This window comes from Chamaea fasciata, unplaced genomic scaffold (assembly GCF_029207755.1).
Source record: "Chamaea fasciata isolate MVZ Bird 193981 ecotype frontalis unplaced genomic scaffold, bChaFas1.0.hap1 SCAF_2, whole genome shotgun sequence".
Classification (NCBI taxonomy): domain Eukaryota; kingdom Metazoa; phylum Chordata; class Aves; order Passeriformes; family Sylviidae; genus Chamaea; species Chamaea fasciata.
In genome coordinates, this window is record NW_027094087.1 from 18,042,861 (window position 1) to 18,064,995 (window position 22,135).

At 40.4% G+C, this 22,135-nt stretch overlaps 1 protein-coding gene across 9 annotated transcripts in view; it reads right to left on the reverse strand.

Moving 5' to 3' along the window:
- The window catches only part of BBX (BBX high mobility group box domain containing), a 136,056-nt gene that overhangs the window by 47,457 nt on the left and 66,464 nt on the right, over positions 1-22,135 (reverse strand). For 8 of the 9 annotated variants that reach the window (XM_066175147.1, XM_066175146.1, XM_066175148.1 and 5 more), the window contains 3 exons: positions 12,056-12,226; positions 10,284-10,526; positions 3,688-3,886 (listed from right to left, as the gene is read on the reverse strand). In XM_066175147.1, the coding sequence (XP_066031244.1) occupies positions 3,688-3,886; positions 10,284-10,526; positions 12,056-12,217 (604 nt within the window). In that variant the 5' untranslated portion in view covers positions 12,218-12,226. The remainder of the gene's footprint in view (positions 1-3,687; positions 3,887-10,283; positions 10,527-12,055; positions 12,227-22,135) is intronic. The other variant, XM_066175145.1, reaches the window with a different exon arrangement.

The window sequence follows — 22,135 nt, forward strand, 5'->3', positions numbered from 1 at the left end:
AGCACTAAGGGCTTTCTTCCAGATTTTAGCTTAAATATACTCAGGGCCAGGTAGTACATGTTTTTTCTGGTACTTGCATGTCTAAGATTAGTAACTGTTTCCCTAAATAGTATCTCCCTTTTCTGCATTTACAGGACTTGTCCTACTCTTCTTCCACTTGTTTTCCTGGTCTAAACAATTCAAGATCTCTCAATGTCATCAAGCACATCCATCTCCCATCATTTCAGCAATTCCTATAGCTCTCCTCTGCAGTTATCCCAGGCGTAGCTCATCTTCCTTGTATATGGATGACCAGCAGCACAACCACATCAGATGAGGGGGTTCCTGAAAACACTTTGCCTGACAAACTGCAGTATAGCACTTTCTTATGCCTGCATCACTTTGATGACTCCCAGCTGCTCTTTAGTGCTTTATTTTCATTACCTGTTGGTCCTTTTCCCCCTCCACAGTTTTGGCCATCTCAAGAACACCTAGTCTATGACTGTAAAATTCTTGCCGCACTTCTGAATATCTTCATGGTAGTTCTGGTTTTCTGCCTTTCAATTAAGTAGCTTATCATAAGAGAACAAAGGTAGAAGTGTGTTTTAGTATTTTTCTCCCCAAGTAAGCAAATACTTGAACTATTTATTTAAACATAGACATTAAGAGGAAGGAAAAAATGAAAGATGAATTGGAAATAGAAGTTTAATGTGATGCTTAAACAACTTCAACACTTAGGCTGCAGCTGTAGCAGAGGGTTGGTACTTAGATGTCTGCTCACGATAAAAACAGAAATCCTTCCACTAAGGTTTCCAATTACAAAATAACCTAAGGGAAGACAAAATGTACATATCCAAACACTACCATATGCTTATAGTGCCCTGTCAGCACAATAATGTTTCCCTTCTGGCACTAGGAGCTTACTGGTATGAAGAAGAATTTTAAGGGGTATTTTACAGAATTCATTCTTAAATCAACAGTATTGGGAAAATAGCACACACATCTGACTAGCAGAATGGCAGGTGATTCACGACTTTATCAACAGCTTTTAATATTGATGAAACTTAAAACCATCTCACTGTTTGGGAATGACATACTTTGTTAGTACTGGGCTGGTTACAGACTCAGCAGGCTGGCTTGTTCATCATAGCCATCTCAGTCAGAGGAAACAACAAACTGAGGAAGTACAAAGCAGGAAGAAGGCCAGCAGGAACCACCTTGAACCAACTCTTACCTGCGTGCATAATTGAGCTTCTTTCTAAAAACAGAAACTGTGTTTCTACAGGGATATAGCCTACTCTAGAAGTGTCTTTCTTCCAGCCTTTGCCTTACAAAAAAGGCATGGATGGTTTTCTTCTCAAGCAAAAATATGCAAGTACTGGGAATCTCACACATTTGTATGCCAAAGCTTTTGCAAACCGCAGTGTTCTTACCCTACCACCCTACACAGGTGAGCCATATCATGAGAAAAACATGCTCAATTACAGCTTCCAGGATGGATGATCAAGAACACCACTAGCAGGCCTGCATGTCAGAAGCCCAATGCTGGTGCCACACCTCAGCTTCTTGACATAATAGTAAGTCAGCATGACAGACTTAAATGTGGCATGGTTATTCTTGTAAAGCCAAAAAACCAAAAAACAGCCTGTGTAGGACTTTGAAAAACGAAGATCTTACTCTCTACATATTAGATTTTCCAAATTAAAATGTTATAAACAAAGAGCAATGGAAACATGATTAGCAATGACCAACAAATGAAAGATTTCCTGGTATGATTCTAGATTCGTATACACCCTGTCCTGAGGAAGTTACCTGCCTTGAAGACACAAGTGAATCAGCGGCATTTCAAAGGTTTTTGAGGTGATTCAGCTACATTTCAGTTCGTCTGCTAGTATATAGCCTGGCTTTTAAAGAGACCGTACTGGGTAGAAGAGTGAGAGCTGAACTAAACTACCACGTGAAGTCAAGCAGAGAAGAGTACAATAAACATATTTAACATGAACTAGTATATAGTTGACAAAGCAGTAATCCATTTGGCATGGCACACTTGTCATGGATGCTGCTAACACCTCTGTCAGAAGCTGCCTTTATTTTATGAGCTATTCTCATTCCCAAGACATTCCCAGCCTTCACTGACATGAGGACTGGAGCAAGATCCTCATGAAATACTATGCTCATTGTCTCAGCCTGCAGGAAAAAAAAAAAAAAAAAACCATCACAGGTAACACTAAAGGACTTTCTTCAGAAATGAATGCTCTATAGATAAAACAATGGATTAATTTCTAATAAATTCTTAGTTTCTCTGTCCCCTACTCTGACAGGTGTTGATTCAAGACCTCTGTACTCAGAAATTTGACATTAGGACAGCCCAGCAGGAACAGTGGGGGATGGATGAGAGGCAGATGAAAGCTTGTTACTTGTTCTTTGTGATAAGTCAATAAATATTTAAGGGGCATAGAAATGACTGCTCTAAAAGCAAAAGCAGAATGGTCTAGAGGGGCTTGTCATTTTTGGAACTGCTCTTCCATATACCAGAACTATGCAGAATCATATCTTGATATTATTATTATGATATTATTATTTATTTTGATCACATTTCACAGCTTCTTAAGAGCCAGAAGAAATTTCATTACAGGAATTTTCATACCACTATACTAAGGTATACAAGCCTCTTTATCCCTTTTCATTCTTTTACACTTACTCCATAAAACCATTTTCTACTCTCCAGCTGACAATCTCTCGAAGCAGAGAAGTCCTGTCTGCTACACACCTGTCATAAACCAGGTAGGATAGGACAAAGTTTCTAATTTTGTAAACACTGATGCATCTGAAACTTTAAAATGAGAAAAAAACCAAAACAAAAAACAAACAACAAAAAACCACAACAACAACAAACCACCAAAAACCAAAACAAACAAACAAAAACCACCAAAAAAAGGAAAACAAAAGGAAAAAAAGAATTGCAGGGATTTCTTTTTTAACCTTGACTGCTAGGTTCTTAAGCTGCCAGTATTTAACATTAATGTCCCTGTATTTCACGGTCATGATTACAACAGTTCAGCTAATTATGGATATCAGTGAGAGATTATCTGCTTTTCACCAGTTCAGGCACTCCACCTACACTTTTTCACATTTCTTTTTTTTTTTTTTCTTCACATGTTTAGAAGTTTAGAATTTGCTCCTCCAAGATACAATGGACAAAGGAGCACATTTAAGTGAAATTAAATTATGCTTCTCTTGATATAAGTACAAAACTGTTAGTTAGCCCCACTGGTACACAAGAATATTAACATATCCAACTTGAGAAACCCATAAATTACTTTTTCAAATAGTAAATTACTGAAAAGAGTAGAGCATTCTATGGCAGAGAAACAGAACACACACAATCAGCACTTCCCTTTTTTACCAGAGAATGGAAGTCTCTAACAGCAGATAAGCTGGAATCAAAAATCCATCAAATCTGGGCCCTACAGGGGGTATGAGTTAGGATGCCTCAAATCTGGACTTGCCTCTTGAAAATAAATAATGCACTATGGAAAATTTTAGAAAACTGTTACACAGAGGTTTAACTACAGTTTTGGCAACTTCATCTGGGACACTACAGTACCATGTATAGTAAAGAAAACAGATACCCCAATTCAGTTTCAAAACCACATCCCCAGACAAAATGAGGATACTACAGCTGAGTACCATGGATGGAAAACTCACCTGCCATCCCAAAGTTGAGTTGTGGCATTTCTTCACTTTTGGTTACTTTCCTTGGGCTCGGTAAGTCTTTTGCAGAGTCTGATGCAATGGCCCATAGCTTCTTCCTGTTTGTAACACTGGATGCCTGGGTTTTCACAGGTTTGTTGGTTGTGGGGCACCACTTGTACCCTGGGTTTGCTTTCATAAAAGCATCCTTGTACTAGAAAAGAAAACAGAAATTATCAGTCATGACATACTCTACACAGGACAACAGAGCACACTGCATGTAAGAGGATTTAATACAGTAACTAATCCTTAAATATCTTGATTTTTTAACAGTTTAATCACATGCTTAGAGTCCAACCGCCAACACAATTTGCTAAGAAGAAATATTAAGATAAGGAGAGTTATATCTAAAAAAGTGTGTTTTCTCTTTCCTCTCCTGAGGGTCTATTATCCAGAGCAGGGTGAAGTTCTGATCCTGCAAACTGCTCCCCAGTGCTTGTATGCTCATGCTCTGATGCTTGAATTCTTAGCAGGTTTACTTTCTACTTTGAATTAAATAAAAACACACATTTAGCAATAAATGCAGCATGATGCCTTGTACTCATTCCTCTCTAATAGTTCTGGTTTTAGACTATTTAAGTAAATGCTTTCCCAAACCAGGCACCGAAAACAAATTGCAACCAGTATAATGTCATATTCAGTATCTTGTGATACACCATCCCAGTGCTTCTTCCAAAATGTACCATCCTGTATGGCTGCATAAAACAAACTGTGACCATTTAAAACATTCTTTGGCCTTGAGCACTCAGCACACATCCCAGTTGTTTGCCGTGTTTTTGGTATGAGGCAGCAAAACAAAGGATGCCAAACAACATATGGGGGCTGGGGGAAAGGGTCTGGATCCCAGTTTGGGGGATGGGGGAAAGGACCAGGATCTATTTTATTCACAAAACAAAACACCGTTTTCCAAGCATTTCACTGCCCACATTAAACCAAGATTTTTGAATGTTAACAGTAACAGAAAGACTGCATTTCAGTATTTTACATGTGTTGCTATGCAAGGTTGAGAACTGGCAAATCAGAGGAACATGCCACACATTCCAGCTGCAGATGTTTGCCTAACAACTGATAGGGGTGTACAGCACTTGCTGCTGTGGAAGCCTACCCAGCAAGTACCAGTGCTCACTGCGGGGAGAAGGAATCCAACACCCCTTCACGACTGGGTAGCTCTCAGTGGCAGCAAACGACCAAAAGAGTGGCAGGGAAGGTGCAGGAAGTTTGTTCTGTGATTACACGTTCCCACCCACACAGCTGTCATCAGTCCCAGTCATGGTACAGACAAGCACCTATGTCTCATGCACATGCATGCACAGAAACATAGAGAGGAAGAAAAATCCCTTGGGCATCAAGAACAGAAATAGCACTGCAAGCCTCATCCTCTGTTAGAGTCACTACAGCGTTTTCCCAGCTCAACAGTCTGTCTGCCTTGTGGCAGGGTCACCATTGCACATGCACTGCTTTCTTTCATTTCTATCTTCACCTTTGAGCTGGCACTTGCTACCTCCGGACCGTAGCACAGATAAAAACGTTTTAGTTTGCAAGAAACACAGCACTGTGTGAACCCTGCTGTGTGAAGTTCTGTATTTATAGAAATGGCTATAAATAATAAAAATCTGCAGGGATCACTGACCCACATACACACTGTATTTTCTGAATAGGGTGTATGTATTAAATCTGCAAAATAAGGTCTCAGACACTGCTCACCTCACTCTTTTTCCCTTTCCTTCAGTTTGCTTTGGGAGCTCAGTATACCACAAAAATAGCCTGGTGGAGGGAAGGGATAGGAAGGGGAGGGTAAGGGAAGAGGAGGAAAGGAAATACACGATGAAGCAGCTTTGCCTTCCATTGTTAAAGCCACAGCCCACTCACAAATCATGTTTCCAGCCTGCAGAGTAAAAAGCACAGAGTCGCTAGCAATGAGCTACATAAGCTCTTCGTATCAGCAATGCTACTTTGAGTAATTGAATTATTCTATTGAGTAGTTTGACAAGCCGACAGGCTGCCCATCAAATGAGAACTAGAACGCATGTCATTTGTGAGACGAGGCTGCAATAAGCTTTTAATCAGTTTTCAACAAGAGAAACTCAAGTGAGCTGGTCTATTAATGTCTTTTTTTTTTCTCTGCAAAGCCAAGAAGTGAACATTAACTGCAGTTTCTGAAGGGAAGGGAGCAAACTGAGGGAGGACAACTCATTGGAACGGTTCAATTTCAACACATAAGATAAAAAAAGGGAAAATTTTAAAAGTTAAACAATGGCCAAGAAGTACTTTTTGTAAATGCATACAGAGGCCTGATCCAAATCTTAAAAACCCTTTCGGTACTGACTTTTGTGACTACTAGACCAAGGCCTAAACCAGACAGATTTTGCTTACCAGGTCATGAGACCATAACTTAAATGAGCTATACAGTAACTAGAAAAGGTCAAAGATAATAGTGGAGTTTACTGCTTTCCTCCCTTTAGCTAACTATGCAGTAAAGCAACTTAACACAGCCAGATTAAGCAGATGTCTAAGATTGATTTAAAAAACCCCCAAAACACAAGCAAACCAAACCAATCAAAGAAAACCACAAAAAACCCTACCCAAACATAAGTAACTAACCTGGAACGCAAAGACATCACCTTGTTGTTCACAACAAATGGCAGGGACTGCCCAGCAGGGTCATATTCTGAAGTTTCAGGTAAGAAATAGAACAAGATGTGTTTGTGGGATTGGTCTGATGCCTTATTTCTGTTTTGTGAAAGCTTGGAGAATGATGTTACACAGCAGGACTGGTGCCACTTCAGAACTGAGGTTAAAAGTTGCTGAGTCCTCAAGTTGCTTTCATCACCAAATAAAAAAAGATTTGCTTCCTCTAGTTGTGGTAGGAACAGGAGCTCACAAGTGGATTGCAGCTACACCTCAGGCTAGCTGTTAGCACGTGCTTAATTTTAAATGTATCCTATTAAATGTCACATGCATCCTAAAGACCTAACATAAAAAAAATTCCCCAGAAAATACAGCACTCCATTTTTCACTTCTGAAAGATGCAGGGTTCACATTACACATGCTACAGTCCATACGTCAGCCAATGGACTTGCCAAACTCCAGCCAGCAAGCCAGGACATTTGTCCCCTCCTACCCTGAGGCAGCTGCCAAAGCAGTGGCACCACAAGACCAGCAAGCTCTCAGTCTGGCTGACTGGACCCGAGGCACCACTGGCCAAGAACCAGAAGGGAGAAGTGTTCAGCTTGGCCACTGAATGGCAGCAGAATTACGCAATCAGTGAGGTTGGAAAAGACCTCCGAGATCACAGAGTTCAGCCTACAGACCAACACACCTTGCCAACTACACCACAGCACTCAGAGCCATGTCCAGTCTTTCCTTAAACACCTTCAGGGATGGTGACTCCACCACCTTCTGGGGCAGTCCACTCCAATGTCTAATCACATTTATCAGGCTGCTCCCTACAGGAAACAATCCTGACTGCCTGGATCTGGCTGATGCAAAGACATATTTAAAAATGAAGTCTCTTCTAGCAAGGGAATACAGCTTGAACAGTAACAATCTCAGCAGATACTTTCTAAGGCAGCTGAACACTCCCAGGAAGTCCTGTAAGAGATAACGGAAGAATACTATCCTTATTACTGAAGTGAATAAAAATGCTCGTGCATATTTATGAGTGACCAGATTAATCTCCCTCAGTGAAGGAAAATGTTAAAAAAGTATAACAATACTTCTGGTTCCTTTTTGAGTATATATCAACTACTGGGCTTATATCCTAGACAGTGAAACTTTCAAACTTAAACTGATCTAGGAAGTCTGCAGGATAGAAATAGAAAGCATACTCATAAAGGTAACACCAGCAAAAACAGACATCAAGCTCTGTAGGTGCAGCACTAGGTCTAGAGGGCAGTTGTTGCTGCAAGAGGCCATAAACCACAAGATGGAAAATAGAGGGAGTGTGGGGCCAGTTTTTCCAGATAATTAAGGCACCCCAAGGTGCAGTCAGGTACAAAATGGGATTTTCCACAGTGCCTGAATGAACTAGAGACCTGATGAGCCTCTCAGTGGGAGTCAGGAACAGATGTCCAGTCTGGTGGAAACTTCTCATAATTCCAACTGGCAAAAAGTTTGGGTGCCTCACTATCTTCCAAAACGCTAGATCTTGCATACAGCTAGACATATGTAAATAAATATACAAATGCCTTGACTTGCATACTGCTGTGGTAATATCACTGTTAGTAATAAGCAGGTAAGAAACTGAAAGCTTCTTGCATGGCATGTGATCTAACCTAAATGATTTTGGGAGGTACAGCAACAAGTAGTAAAAAACCTATCTTCTCTATTCTAGAGCCCACAGAAGAGCAGAGACTGCAGCCACTGCAGGAGGGACCACTTCTGTAACCCGCACCTGTATCTCTGAAAGAGTGGTTTGGATGCTCAGGGTATACAAGACACATTGTAGGGATAGCAGATATGATACAGGGTTCTCTGAGAGATTTGTGTCCTGCCAGGACAGTGGCTACAGGCTGCGCAGTGAAATACGGAAGTCAAAGGACACTAAAAAGCTACATTTAAGTAACAGAAGATTACTCACTGTATCTTAGATCTCAGTGAGCTAATACAGGTAATCAAACAGAAGAGCATTGGTACAATGGTATTTTTATCTTCTTCCAAAGGCACTCACCTTCTTGATTTTTAAATAGATTCTCTTTAGGAAAAAGGAAAATACCAACAGGTGGGTGTCACTAAAGTTGACATTACCCTCTTTTTGACAGCAGTAAGCCTATCTACAGGCTGCGCAACCTGCTCTAGAGGTGAACCTGCTTGAGCAGTGGGTTGGATAAGATGATCTCCAGAGGCCCCTTCCAATCCCAACCACTCTGTGGTTCTGTGAAAAGCAAGTGTTACAATAAAACAACCGACCCACACACAGAGAATAGGCCTATTGATGAAGAAGGCCCAAAAGTATTCAATAGCACATTATAGCTGCTAATTATTGCTGAATTATTGCTGTAACATACACTGTCTAAAGAATAAAAATTATACGCTATCTCTCTTCTACACATTCTTAGAACTACTTATAATGATGCAAACTACTTAGATTTATTGTTCCGCTTTGACATTGAATATTCAATTTGTTTTTCATGCCAAAAAAAGATGAACACTACAGGAACAATGATTTCTATAACAATTTGATTAACAGTTTCAAATCTGTACTTCATACAGACGTTCTGCAATTATTTTCTTTCTTAATGGACAAGTTTCCTGCAGCAAGACAAAAGGCTAAGAAAAACAGTCACATTAGGTTTGTTTCTTCCAAAATTATTTCTTTATTCTCATCTTTCCTTTCTTGTCATCTGTACTGAATCTTCTAATTGCCCTTTCTCCAGATATTTGGAGAAACATTGCTAATTTGTAAGCGGGAATGCAGAACAAAACTGGAATTGTTGGACAAAGCTGAGACTCAAATGTTTCAATACTGTGCCACAGACGAGCAACTCACAGAGGTCCTACAGACCCTACTTGAAAAAGGACCTGCCATGCTAAACACTTTGTTTTTCCTGTGGACTTTTCTATGATCACATGAGCTACTGAACAGACAGACCCTACATCCGGTAATAGCAGCAGACACCTTCAGATCCCAGGGCAGGCGTGGACAGTAGTTTTCCCAATCATTTCACAGCTCTCTGCACTTCCCACAGTGTGCTAGCATACTCAGGAAAGGAGAGAGATGTTTTTCCTTCTCACTGGTGTTCCTTTATTAAGATTGAATTCAAAGGTTACACACAATCTGTATGCTACAGGTAATCTGTTTTGGGGTCAGGTTATTAGCCTGGCTGTGTCTTTCTCACTCTACTATCAACAACCACAGCCCTCTTGGCAACAGCTTATCAAGAAAGTTGTTTCTTCAAAAAGCTCATTTAAATTCTAAGTTGACATAAAGATACTTTGTGAAATACGGGGATAAATCTCCTTTCCTTGCTCCTGGTTAATGGACTCTGATTAGGCACTGCTCTCTGATTTGGTATTGGACTCACCAAATCTTGCTGTATCAGGAACTGGTTAACGGGGAATGTACTTCAAGAAACACTAGTAATTAAATTCATTAGCATCAAAGATAAAAAGGGACTACATTTCTTGACTGTGCCTTTGGTTTGGTCCACCTATATTACAGTAGCTGGCATCACTGATATCAAATGCACAGCTAAGTATCACTAGTTAGCTGACACAGAACTGTATGTTATTGTTTACAATGGCCACTATCCTTGTTAATGCTTGTTCTGTAGAAGCTATCAGGGAATACAATCACAAAGTTCATATATTTATAGCAACAACTACCGGAACCAGGTTAGTTTGTGTACACAGACCAATTGCTTTCCATGCTGCTCCAAAGGATCAAGTGAATTAATGCAAGAACAGCAGCTGCTCTGGGCACCATAATCCCATGGTGAAGCTGAGGAACAGAGGGAAGAGAAAGATCCCACAGAAAACATATGATACACAGAAAAAAAGAAGACAAATATGTAATGACCTCCCTTTACATCCACCATTCAGACAGAACATACCTCCTTGGCCATGTCAGTGTATTTCTGTTTTTCTTTTGGATCTAGAACAGACCACCAATCTGCCAAGATCTTGGTTGCGCCACGATTATCGAGGCGAGGGTGTTCTTTCCGCACAAGAGAGCGGTGGCGTTTGCAGAACAAGAGAAACGCATTCATTGGCCGGCGAGCTCGCTGCTCTGAGGACTCGTCATCTTCAGTCTCATCAGCATCCTGCTCTAAACCATCAGGGCCAAGGAGCGGCACCTGGCAGAACCGAAAGGGAAGGGGTGTAAGCTCAGTTATCCGTGGTTTGCACAAGGACTGAGACCGTGTCAGCTGCATGGGAGCGAGGGAGAGGAACATGGATCCACACAGCTGTCTCCAAAGGCCATCCATTCCTTCCAGACAGGGCAGCGTTCTACATCAAACCTCCTCACCTGATGGTCCAAGGTTCATTCATGCTCTCTGCAAGACTTAACGCCAACTTCCAAGTGGAACGATTCCTAAGCTGAGGACCATTCTCTAGTCCTAAAGGGGTGGAAGGGATGAGATCCTTCCTACTCTCCTTCTGACAACCTAGAAATCATCTTAGTGGGATGAGGCAGGCAGAGCTACCTTGGACTCTGATTATTCATGTTTGCAACTACAGAGCACACAAGGAGAAACAGGTAACAGTTAGTATGTTGTTAGTCAGTTGTTCCCTCATCCCCTGCTGTTCACTGCTCATCCTGTGAGCAGCAGAGCAGTGCAGCCACCACAAAGCTGCGCAGCAGAGGCAGAGGGCAAATCTCAACAGAATATACTGCCAAAAGGTGCTCTCTCCACTTATAGGCCAGCATATCATTCCTACAAGGGATGAGCCACAGAACTTACTGCATGACACAGAAAACCACCTTCTACCTAACTGTGACGCTGCTATTTTATACCACGTTGTGAAAGGACCTGTAAGGTCAACAGAAAGCACTGTCAGAGAATCAGGCTCTTGCTTATCCTTGTCAAGGTCACCCTATCTTATCAGTATATGGCTCAAGGCAGTCTCCTCAGCACTGACCTTTCTATTCCTGCCTTAGCAGGGCACCAAGGAGATACAGATATCAATGCTATCCACGTGATGGAATCCTCACGTCTGCATAAACAGTTCCCACTTCTTGTTACAGTGAATGAGTCTAACTGGAAAAGTGTGAGGTGCCACCTGGCTCGCATGAAAAAAGAGTAAGGTCAACGTCATTGAACAATACCAAAATACCAAGGGTAAAACTAGAAACAGATTACTTCTGCTGCGCACTCAATAATCTGGAGGATAAATCGAATTTCACATGCAAATATAGCAAAAATTGTAGACAGTTTTCTCCTTCTTCCTCCCTTTTAACCTTTGTAGTTTTTTAATCTTTAAAAAATAAGAATGAAAACTTTGTTTGGCATGCCCTTCAGAGCCACGAGAAGCAGATACCAAGCACAAGCCAACCTCATGTCTAAAATAAGCAATAAAAACAGAGCACATCAAAAACCCACTTTGAGCAATCAAGAATAGGATGTGCAACACATTATTAAAGTAGATAAAACTATTCCAGCTTACAAAAATTTGCCCACTATTTTAAAGGCATGACTAACAATTCACTTTCTTGTGTCACTACCTGTCTTTACAGCCTCACGGGCACCACATCACATCACATCACTTTTTATTGGCTGTGTTTCTTCACAAAAGAGAACAAGACAACACAAAGTAAAAAACACAGCTAGGAAGAATCTGATCCGCCATTAACAATCTTGGGTCAAAGCCCAATTAAATCTACCTTATCAATATCTTCCTCCTCTTCTTCCTCTTCTTCCTCTTCAGAGAAGTCAAGGAGTTTCTTGGCAAGCAGGGGATGCCACTGAAGACACTTCCTTTTTGGTCGCTTCCCAGTTCCTTCACCTTCTGTTGAGTGATCCTTATTCCTACTACTGCCTTTCATTACTGTGACCTGTCATGCAAAAATATTGATAAATTCACAACAAACCCTTAGGCATAAATCACCATCAAACCAGTGACAAATGCATGAGGCACCAATGCAATGCTCTCAGAAATTTCTGGCAAAATATTAGGTAGAGATTTACTCCAATTAACAACATAAGCATGGATGTACTTTATGCAATCTTAACACTTCCACGTAATGCCTAGAGCAACTAGCAATACACAATTTAAGAGCATGCAGAAAAGATGCCCGCTAGTCCAGCTCTCAAATGTGCCCATGTCTGAAGGATGGCAGAGAAGTCCTTCACAAGGCAAGTGAGTGAGAGAGTCCACACCTCTCTTACACCTATATCCACTGCAGCTTTTCATATTTTGCCACTGCAAAATATCAATGTCAGGACATCCCTCTTTCTCACAGTGGAACGTATCACCAGCCACTTATGTGTTAATCATGCACTTTATACTTCAATGTTGATACAGAGCCCCAAGATACTACGAGCTAGGATTTGTCCAGTGCCATTAAAAGGTGCAGTAAGGAAATCTGAGTCTCTAAGAGAAGTGAATTTTAATACACAAATTTGAAGCAAACAACCAGAGATAGTTATGCTGACATTTCCAAAGTACTACACAGGAAACAAAAACCATGTGCTGAGCCAAATGCATGCAGAAGACAAATCATATTTAGCTGTGTGTGTGTCCTTATCTAAAAAATACTTCAGAACTACCTCTCAGTAAAAATACATGCTTAATACATCCAAAGTATCAGTTTAAGGACACACTTAAAGAGATGTGCTACCCAGCTAAGGGACAAATGAATATATATGAAAACAAATAAAACCAGCACATCACATCCAAGTACTGAAGCGCATGGCAAGCAAGTGCTGCTGGCACACAGTCTGGTCCCACATAGCCTTCTGTTAGCATAGTGTAGTATCAGTGGCAATTCTGACAGGAGCATGGCTAGCTTTCCAAGAAAACAACACAAACATCAAAACAAACTGAACTTAAGAGTGGTTAGCCAGCTACATCTTTATAAACCCAATATATTTGATGAAGTCTCACAGGAGTTTCTCACCAGCAGATAAAGCATCTGCACTAAGCTTTGGCCCCATAGGCAAAGCCAGAAGACGCTGAGTTGCTGACTCTCAGGAAAAGTCAAACCTTGTAACTGCAAGGCCACAGTGCATTTTAGGATGCTGCTTTCTGTAAGATACCTGGTGCAAAGATAATGTTTCAGCCTACACTGGCACAAGAGAAAGCTGCCACACTTGCACTTAGACCAGATGCCCGAGCAACTGCGCCACCTCTGGGGCAAAAGCCTCACAAGAACCATCTTGCACAGCTCCAGCCATGCTCCTACATTTAGTGAGCACTATTTCTGGTTTTGGATGATCTCTTCCAGGTGTTTCTAGTTGGTTAACTCACTGGCATTTTGGCAGTGTGCCCTTGTTAGCACCAGAAACACGCATAAGTAGCTGCTTCCCCTGCAGACTTCAACAGTGCAGAAAGCTGAAGGACCTTCAGACACTGCTTGCAGAAGGAACAACTGAAACCCGAAGGAAGAAGGTTCACAAGTTTTAACCTATATTTTAACATTCGATTTTCCTGGATGTATACTGCAGTTTGTTAGATCCTTTCCACTTGTCGGCAGCACCTGCCCCCCTACTAATTAAGGAAACCCTGTAACTTTGTAGTAACTTTGTCCCATCAAGTGACATACTTTACTATCCACATAATGCCACTTCTACCTGGAAAACATTTAAACTTTGATTTCATATCATCTGCTCCTCTGTTCATTTTCTGTAACCAACTCCTGTGGGGAGTTTTATACAGCACATAACCATGCACCATTTCACCTAAATTTTCGTCCATGACTTACAAAGCAGATCCAAATACACAAACCACTTTGGCTAAAAAAACCCATTAAAGTGTAGAAAATTAAGCCACAATCCACCATCACAAAATGTATGTTTGAAATTAGTTTTATCCCACTACGACCTCTGCCATGTACCACACCGCACTGTGTTCTCCATCTGTCTCTCTTCCTAAAGTGCTGAACATCATTTGCTTTCGTTTGGGGTATTTTCAGACAGAAATCAACAAAGCTGAGTTAATGTTCAAGCATGAACTTCAGCTCCTGTGGGCAGCAGAGATTCTTTCAGAAATTGCTAAGTGATACAGATCTGCCTATTACTGCAGTCAATAAAGCATGTGGCCCATTTCTGAGCAGGATAAATACTGCTACAAGTAAAATGGGGAGAGCTACTCCAGCCCTCACCACTCATCTGTGTACATGAGCTAATCATATGGCTCCTGTCTACAGTCAGTCCTAAGTATGATGAGTACTACTAGCAGCCTTGTACCTTGTAAGTGTGAAACTAAATTAACATTTGAGAAGTGCTCCATGATCCTCCTTTACAAAGCTCAGCTGAAGTCTCAGGGCTGTTTCAACAACAGCACTGTCTTTAGAGCTGGCACCTCTCTGCCTGCTGCCCTTTAAAGGATGAGCAATGGAAGATTTCACAGGAATTAGGTGTATCTTACATGTGCTGTCCATCACCCCTGACGCCCTGCCTATGCCCTATGCTGAGTTTGGCAAGGCAGCACAGAGCCAGGCACCAGTCACCTTACAAATCCCAAAGGGGCTCTCGGCACCTTACACCTCTTCACCACAACTGAGCTCACAAATAATCTTTGTTTTCCATGCATGAAGGCTAGGTATTAAACACTCGCCACTAAAATAAAATTAATCAAAGCTCATCACACATCAGTGCTAAAATAAAAATATACACTCAGCTTCAGGAATTCAAGGGATGTTCATTAGGTTGTTTTATGAAATTGTGAAACATTTTACAACACAGAGTAAGTCAGATCCTGGTTGTCATCATACAAGCACCTTTTACCACAGAAAAACACAGCCACTCTTTGCCTCTGCTTCGGAGAGAATCTCTGTAATGGCCAACAACAAAAACCTCCTGCGATTTTGACCCCACTGATGGAAGGACTTGAGGCCACAGACAGACTTCAAACTTTATGTTTACATCATGGCCTGGAAGTCCCTCACTTCTTAAGTATGTCAAGCTATGCACTCTACCCTCTATGACTGCTCTTTTTTCCTCTAAAATAGTGGGCAATTTATAGCATGAACACATAAAATTATTTCCTTCCCCTTAAGGGTGGCTCATATCCTATTTTTACATACTACTGTGTTTCCAAATCCTCTTTCCCCATTTTTATTTATTCGGGTCCCTGGAAGTTTTGACCTACATTTCAGAGACTTTTTTTTGGTGTGCACTTTTTGCTGATGCCTCTCAGTCAAATATAGGATTGACATAATGAAAAATGTTCTGATTCTTTATTACATCACATGTGGCTTTTCCTGTTAAAAATGGATGCCAACATAGTGCGGTAAACTTGTTTTCCTCTGAATTGCTTAATCTTTTATTTTACTATGCCCCGACTTTATAGGCATTTGTGTCTTAATTGCTGATACATTCACATACATAATTATGAGAGAAACCCATTAAAAAACCCAGGCAAATGCAAAATACAGCTAACATGGACATGGACATTTTCCTTCATGTATGATTATGATTAAACAACAGTGAAAGTTTTACTGGCATTATTTACTTCTTGAATGGCAAAACATCAATGGAATCCAGTTACCTGACTCTTAAGATTCTATTTATTTATCTGATTTTTTTTTCCCCTTGACACATCGTCAATAGCACGTTAGGTGCTTGTTTTACATGAGAGACTGGAAGCTGGCAGACAGAAGGAAGAAAAAATACCACCTGTTTCTCTTTCAGGGATCCCCAAGCACTGGCAAGCATCCCTACCAGCATGATTTTAAAGAAAGAGCTGGACTTGGACCCTATAAGAACTGGAGCACACATTTAAGCTTGGCAATTGAAAAGTCTCATATTAAGTCACAGAAGAAGCCATGTGCAGTCTTTGAAAGATTTGGCTTAAAAACAGAGAAGATACACAACACCTGAAGTGCAAAGTTCGCAATAACTGGAATTTACGAACCAGAACACAAAAAAAAAAAAAAAAAAAAAAAAAAAGTAATTTCTTCTACAGGTATCAGTAAAAATATCATGTATCTTTTAAGGCAGATGTAATAGTTTTTAGAAGTTTGCAAGGGTAAAAATTAAAACCAGACAACAAGATTTTACAAGCTACTTCTCAGCTTAAAGATGACAAAAATGAAGTGACAGCCACTAGTGAGAAAGTAGGAATATTTCAACAAGACAAGACAAAGGTAATAGACAGCTTTCCTTAAAATAAGCCACATATGCTTTATAATGTCACTAGAGGATACCTGTCAAGGCTGACATTCATGATCCATTGACAGCAAGATACCTTCAGGGTGACATTCTACATCTACTTTTAGTACATATACAGATCAAAGATTACAGAAATATTACATCAGCACAAAAAATACAAGAATTTTCTTTTGTGTGTGTGTACTGGCTGTCCTTCTGGTCCTAGAAACATTAATCAAAGTATCACAATCTTCTTGGATGTCTTATAAATATGTATAGCTAATAGAGCTTCAGAGGAAAAAAAATTCCCTAAGAAAAGAGGTGGATGGAGGGAAAACGGGAGAAGGCATTTAGCTTTTTACTGCCTATGACTCTATTTCAAATATATAACTGTTTACAATTCTTCATTTTTAAAGTGTTCATTAACAACAAGCATTTGTTTTCATTTGGTAATGTTAAGTTTTGTTTCTCTGCTATCTTCCTCTGTTGTTTATAAAACCTTATATACACAGGTGACCAACTTCAGCAGTACCAATTTTGAGATTATCTCATCCCAGTGTTGATCTGCCACTGAGAATGCTGCTTGTGCTAAATAAGCTACACTCGATAAACTACATGCACAAACACCAAAATCCTTATAAAGGTCTTTAAAAGCAGCCAAGTGCTCTAAGGCACATGTTGTAATACTGGTTAGAAAGAAATGCAAGACCTGCAAAAGCAGAACTCCATAGACATGGATTGTGACTATAGCATACTCCCTGTGGGAAGATTCTCCATAGAATAACATCTGAGCTTCAGCAACTCTTATTTCCATGAGGACAGTGGAAATGAATTTCAGATTTCCTGTCACCTTAAAAAAACCCCCCACATTTCCTGGAGCCCAGCTGGGCCCTTGGTTGACCCAAAGAAGATTTACTGGTACAAAGGAGCAAAGGCAGAGTTTCAAGTGGACTTTCCACACCTTCTGCTCTGTTTTACACTATCTAAGTTCTCCACTACATGATAAAAACAAATGCTAATAAGGAAAGAGAGGACTGAACTATGACACTAATAATTTGTTGCTTTGGGGACTACTGAGTCAGTGACCTGCGCTATTTCAATAAAGAAGCAGGAGACTGGGAAATGAGTTCATGTTCTCGGCAATCTAGTGGAATGAAGAGGTATTCGAATTTTCACATGAAAGCAAAAGGACATTGCTGGCTGTAAAATACACCTACACAAATATAAAAAGAGGGGTTTTTTTAAGTAAGTTTCTTTTAGCTCTGGAATAACTGAACCAGAATATTTCTATAATGTAAGACAAAAACTAGTTGGCACTAATTGCTGACCAGTCAGTGAATATACTCTTTATTGCTTCACAGCAGAAAGCCATTAATGAGCTTTCTAATTTTCAGAGATGTGATGGTTTAATGGGGGACATGCTGAGACTCAATGGGGTCCTGTTTGCCAGTGGAGGTTTGAGAGAGACTGTCACCACATGAAACACTTAGCAACACAGTTACAAGTGTTAGTTAATTTTTAATGACACACTCTTCCATCTTCAGAAATGATTTTAAACTGTTCCTTATTCTCAAACTCAGATATCTGTTGCTTGCTTTCTTTGTTCTCTAATACATAAAATTAAACCCCAAGATCATTGAAAAATGTCAACAATACTTTTTTTAAATTCTGGGGGTTTTTTAAAGTATGCCATTCATACCTGCCATGAGGAAGAAAAGCAACATTTAACACAAGTCAGTAGAGTTTAAACTTCAACTCTACTATCTCTCTTCATTCAGACATGCAAAATAGGAAATATTTTCTTTGGCATTTTTTGATGCAAAGAAATCAACCAAGCTTTGTCTAGTATGAAAACCACTTTATGTTGAACTACTGTACTCACTGTAGCACCTCTTGCCTCTGTGAAGTGGCTCACTGATGCAGATGAAGGGAAAGAATTGATGGAAGAGTTTGCCTTGCAATAAAAAGGTCAGAGGCTGCAAGTCACTAATATCTTTACTCAAACAGAAGCATATCAACAGGAGCCCAGAATCACTCAGGTAAAAGCAGTTCTCTGAAGACTCGGGTCTTAACCAGAACAAGACTTTTTGTTGTCTTGAATTTAAGTTACAGTAGGGCATTTGCTATCGTAGGACACATTTTATACTTCAGCAGCTGCAGAGGCAGAAACACAAAACCCAGAAACCCATTAAGTCACAGGCTACAGCTATATTACTTCACCAAGACCAAGCAAGACTCCAGTGACACACTCTGTTAGCCAAAATTTCTGGGTCATAAAGTGCATAAGGCAAGCATTTTTTAGGGTGACATCCATCTTTCTGGACACCAGGTGCTAACCACCCTGCATGCCAAAAGATCACCAGCAGGTCTGCCTACAACCCTGTGCACCTGCTGGAATAATGCAACCTGGATTATCAGCATAGCAACTTCCTTTGCCTGGAGCTCCTGGAGAGCAGGCAGGGGGGTTCTCTCACTGTACTCGCTGTGCAGTGCTAATGCAAAGGAACCACAAACTGGGGAGCAGGGCAAAGCCTCCTGCACATGTAGGTGAGGTCACTCACCCAGGGGAGGGACACACCGGGACACCTGCACTACCAAACCTGGCTCTGCTCCTAGGTGAAGGAGATGTAACCCACAGAGCCTGGAAATTCCGGTAATCCTTTTGCTCCAAAGCAGCATTTCTTTTTGTTTCTACATTTGCTGCCACAACAGGAGAGAGCACCAAGAAACCTGGGAAGGTGAGCAGAATGCATGCCTGAAATTCAAAACACAGAGGCAGCAGAGCCCAACCTACTTTGCAATGCTTCCTCCCACAGAGGGGAGATAATAACAACAACCGCTTCAAAGCCCTCTACTGACACCACAGTAATTTATCAGCAGAACACTTTTCCTCCAGGAACACAGAACAGACTGTAAAATGCAACCACCTCTCAGACACGAGATGACTGCTTGTCTGCAGCATCACAGACCATAGCAACAGCATAATCCAAAAAACTACTGACTTTCAGCAAGTAAGAGCTGAGAGCACACCATGAAAAATTTGCTTTGTGTTCCTATGTGAGCAGGACCACCTAAGCCTGCATGGGGAGCAGCTCTTTCAGAAAGACAGCTGTCGTTTCTGCACTTCCCATTGTTTCAATGCTGCAAAATTAAAACCTTTGTGATTAGTCAACTGGGTCACCAGGAGTTCTAGCTCTCTAGCTTTTGCAAGTCACTAAATGCATAATCTCAGCATAAAGAATTTTTAGAGCCAGTGAGCTCACAGGTAAGATAGCCACAGGAAAAACTTAATGAATTTCAGTGCATGGACATTCTCATCAGATCATTCCCAGGAGGGCATCTGCGGTTCAGCAACAGCTTCCTCACTGAAGAGCCTATCAGGTAAGAAATCAAAGTCAAATTGGAACTTTATGTGAACAAGAAAGATGGCCTGGAGTTCTGCTCACAGCCTTCAGAGGACAAGACCCTATGAGTGAAAGAAAAAAAAAAAGGAAAGTGCATGCTCTAGACTTGCCACTCCCAAAGCTGTGTTTTTATCTGTGATTAGCAGGCATACAAATTGCTGTAGGGTGCAGTCATGGCAGAAACACAGCCAAGTGCTTTTGTGCAGCGCAGAGCAGCACAAAGAGGAGACGTTCCTGCAGCAGACGTCGCAGGGGGAGCACAGCTGAATGGTAAAATTGTTCAACTCTCCATTTCACCTCTTGTTGATTGTGTTCCAGTGTCTTCTGCAAAACCAGGACAGTGCAGCTGTGTCCATCACTACTGTAACCCATTCTAAGGTTCACCATGTGCGTAACGGAGCTTTCATAATAAAATTCACTCATAATTACCACCAGTGTCAGGGGAACCACATACAGTTGTATGAGCAAATGAGAGAATTATTCCCTTAATACATATTTAATAGGCCATAAAATATCCCTGCACAACCCCGTATTATACTTTGTCTACTTCTGCTCTCTGCAATTCAAGTGCAATAGGCTAAGGCAGTAGTCTAAACATTCCCTCGTACAGCTACTACCCACTACTGCTATGGAAGAAGAATCAAATGAATGGCTACAGAAAGTATTTACTCAGCTTTGTGCATCTTCAATATAAAGCCCATAAATCATGGTAATGCAACTCTTCTGTGTCTCAGAAACAACCACAAAGAGGCGACAGAAGAATTTCAAATAAAAGGGACTTTAGCCATGTTCACTAACAGAAATACTGCAAGACTGACTTGATAATAAATTCTTAAGTTATTAATTAACTTACTGATTATTAAGTAAATACTTAAATAGTTGCTTCAGAATCACATTGTCACAATCACCTTCCATCCTCTTCCCCTACCAAGAGGGGCAAGTGTGTAAAGCCAAAAACGAGAAGTGAACCCTTGTGAGTCTGTTTCCTGTATGAACCCCACCCCACCAAACTCTGAGTTAATTTCCAAGCTACCGACCATATTAAAGCAGCAACACTTTGCCAAAATACATTGTATCTCATATTAGGCATAACCCAAGTAGGTAAACAGAATGCTAAAGAAGAGTAGAATTTTGCTAAAACAAATGGCTACAAATCTCTTCTCCCAAACAACAACAGGAAATGGCCTCAGGTTTAGATTGGATATAAGGAGAAACTTCCCCACCAAAAGGGTTGCCAAGCATTGGAACAGGCTGCTCAGGGATCTGGTTGAGTCACCATCCCAGGAGGTCTTTTAAAAGACATGTAGATGTGGCATTTAGGGACATGGCTTAGTGGTGGACTTCAACGATCTTCAAGGCTTTTTTCTACCTAAACAATTCTGTGATACCATTAAAAGTAAGTGGAAACCAAAATAATCTGCACACATTTATCAGTTATATTTGTATTTATCATCTTGCTAAAGGCAGCATTTTAAGACTCAGGAATGAGCTTTTAATTCAGTCTATATTCCTTAATGCAGTCTCATCACAGAAAGAGATACTAAAGGTAAAGGAATTTTAATTCTGGTTTTGGAAGTATCACTGTCTCTCAGAACTATGCAGATCCACATAAAAAAATTTTGAGTCTATGAGCATTTGCAATGATTTTGAAAGCAGATGTATTTTGAAAGCAATTTTCAAGTGCCATCTAGTGGTTATTTTCTTTTTTATTTCAATTTAGAATTTAAACTTTCCCTTTTCCTTATCTTTAAATTTTTTTAAAGTTTGTTATTTCTACCACTTCCTGTTATTTTATGATGTGACTCTTGACTGTGCAATGGTAAATAGATGCTTGAATTAAGCCTAAGTTTGAGCATTCTGATGAACTGAATTTGGCCCAGAAAACAGCTGATTTCAGAACTAAAGAATTGAAATAAAAAGGGGAAAAAGCCCCAGCCTTATAGATCTTATCCATGGAAACAAGGCACAAATGTCAGTTCATTATATAGTGCTTTTTCAGTACAATTTAATGACTTCTTATCATGAGAAAAGTCTGACTTGTTATAAGTCCGTAAATAACTAGGGTGTCAACTAAACACACAAAAAATCATGGAGAAAAAAGCATGTTCCAAGCATTCCTCACACTGGATAAAGCAAAAAATCCACAGTGGCATATCAAAAGGTTTCTGTTTTACACTCAACCCAACCCGCGGTATTACACAGGCCCAAAACTTTAAATACTCAGCAAAATCTGGCCACTTAACATAT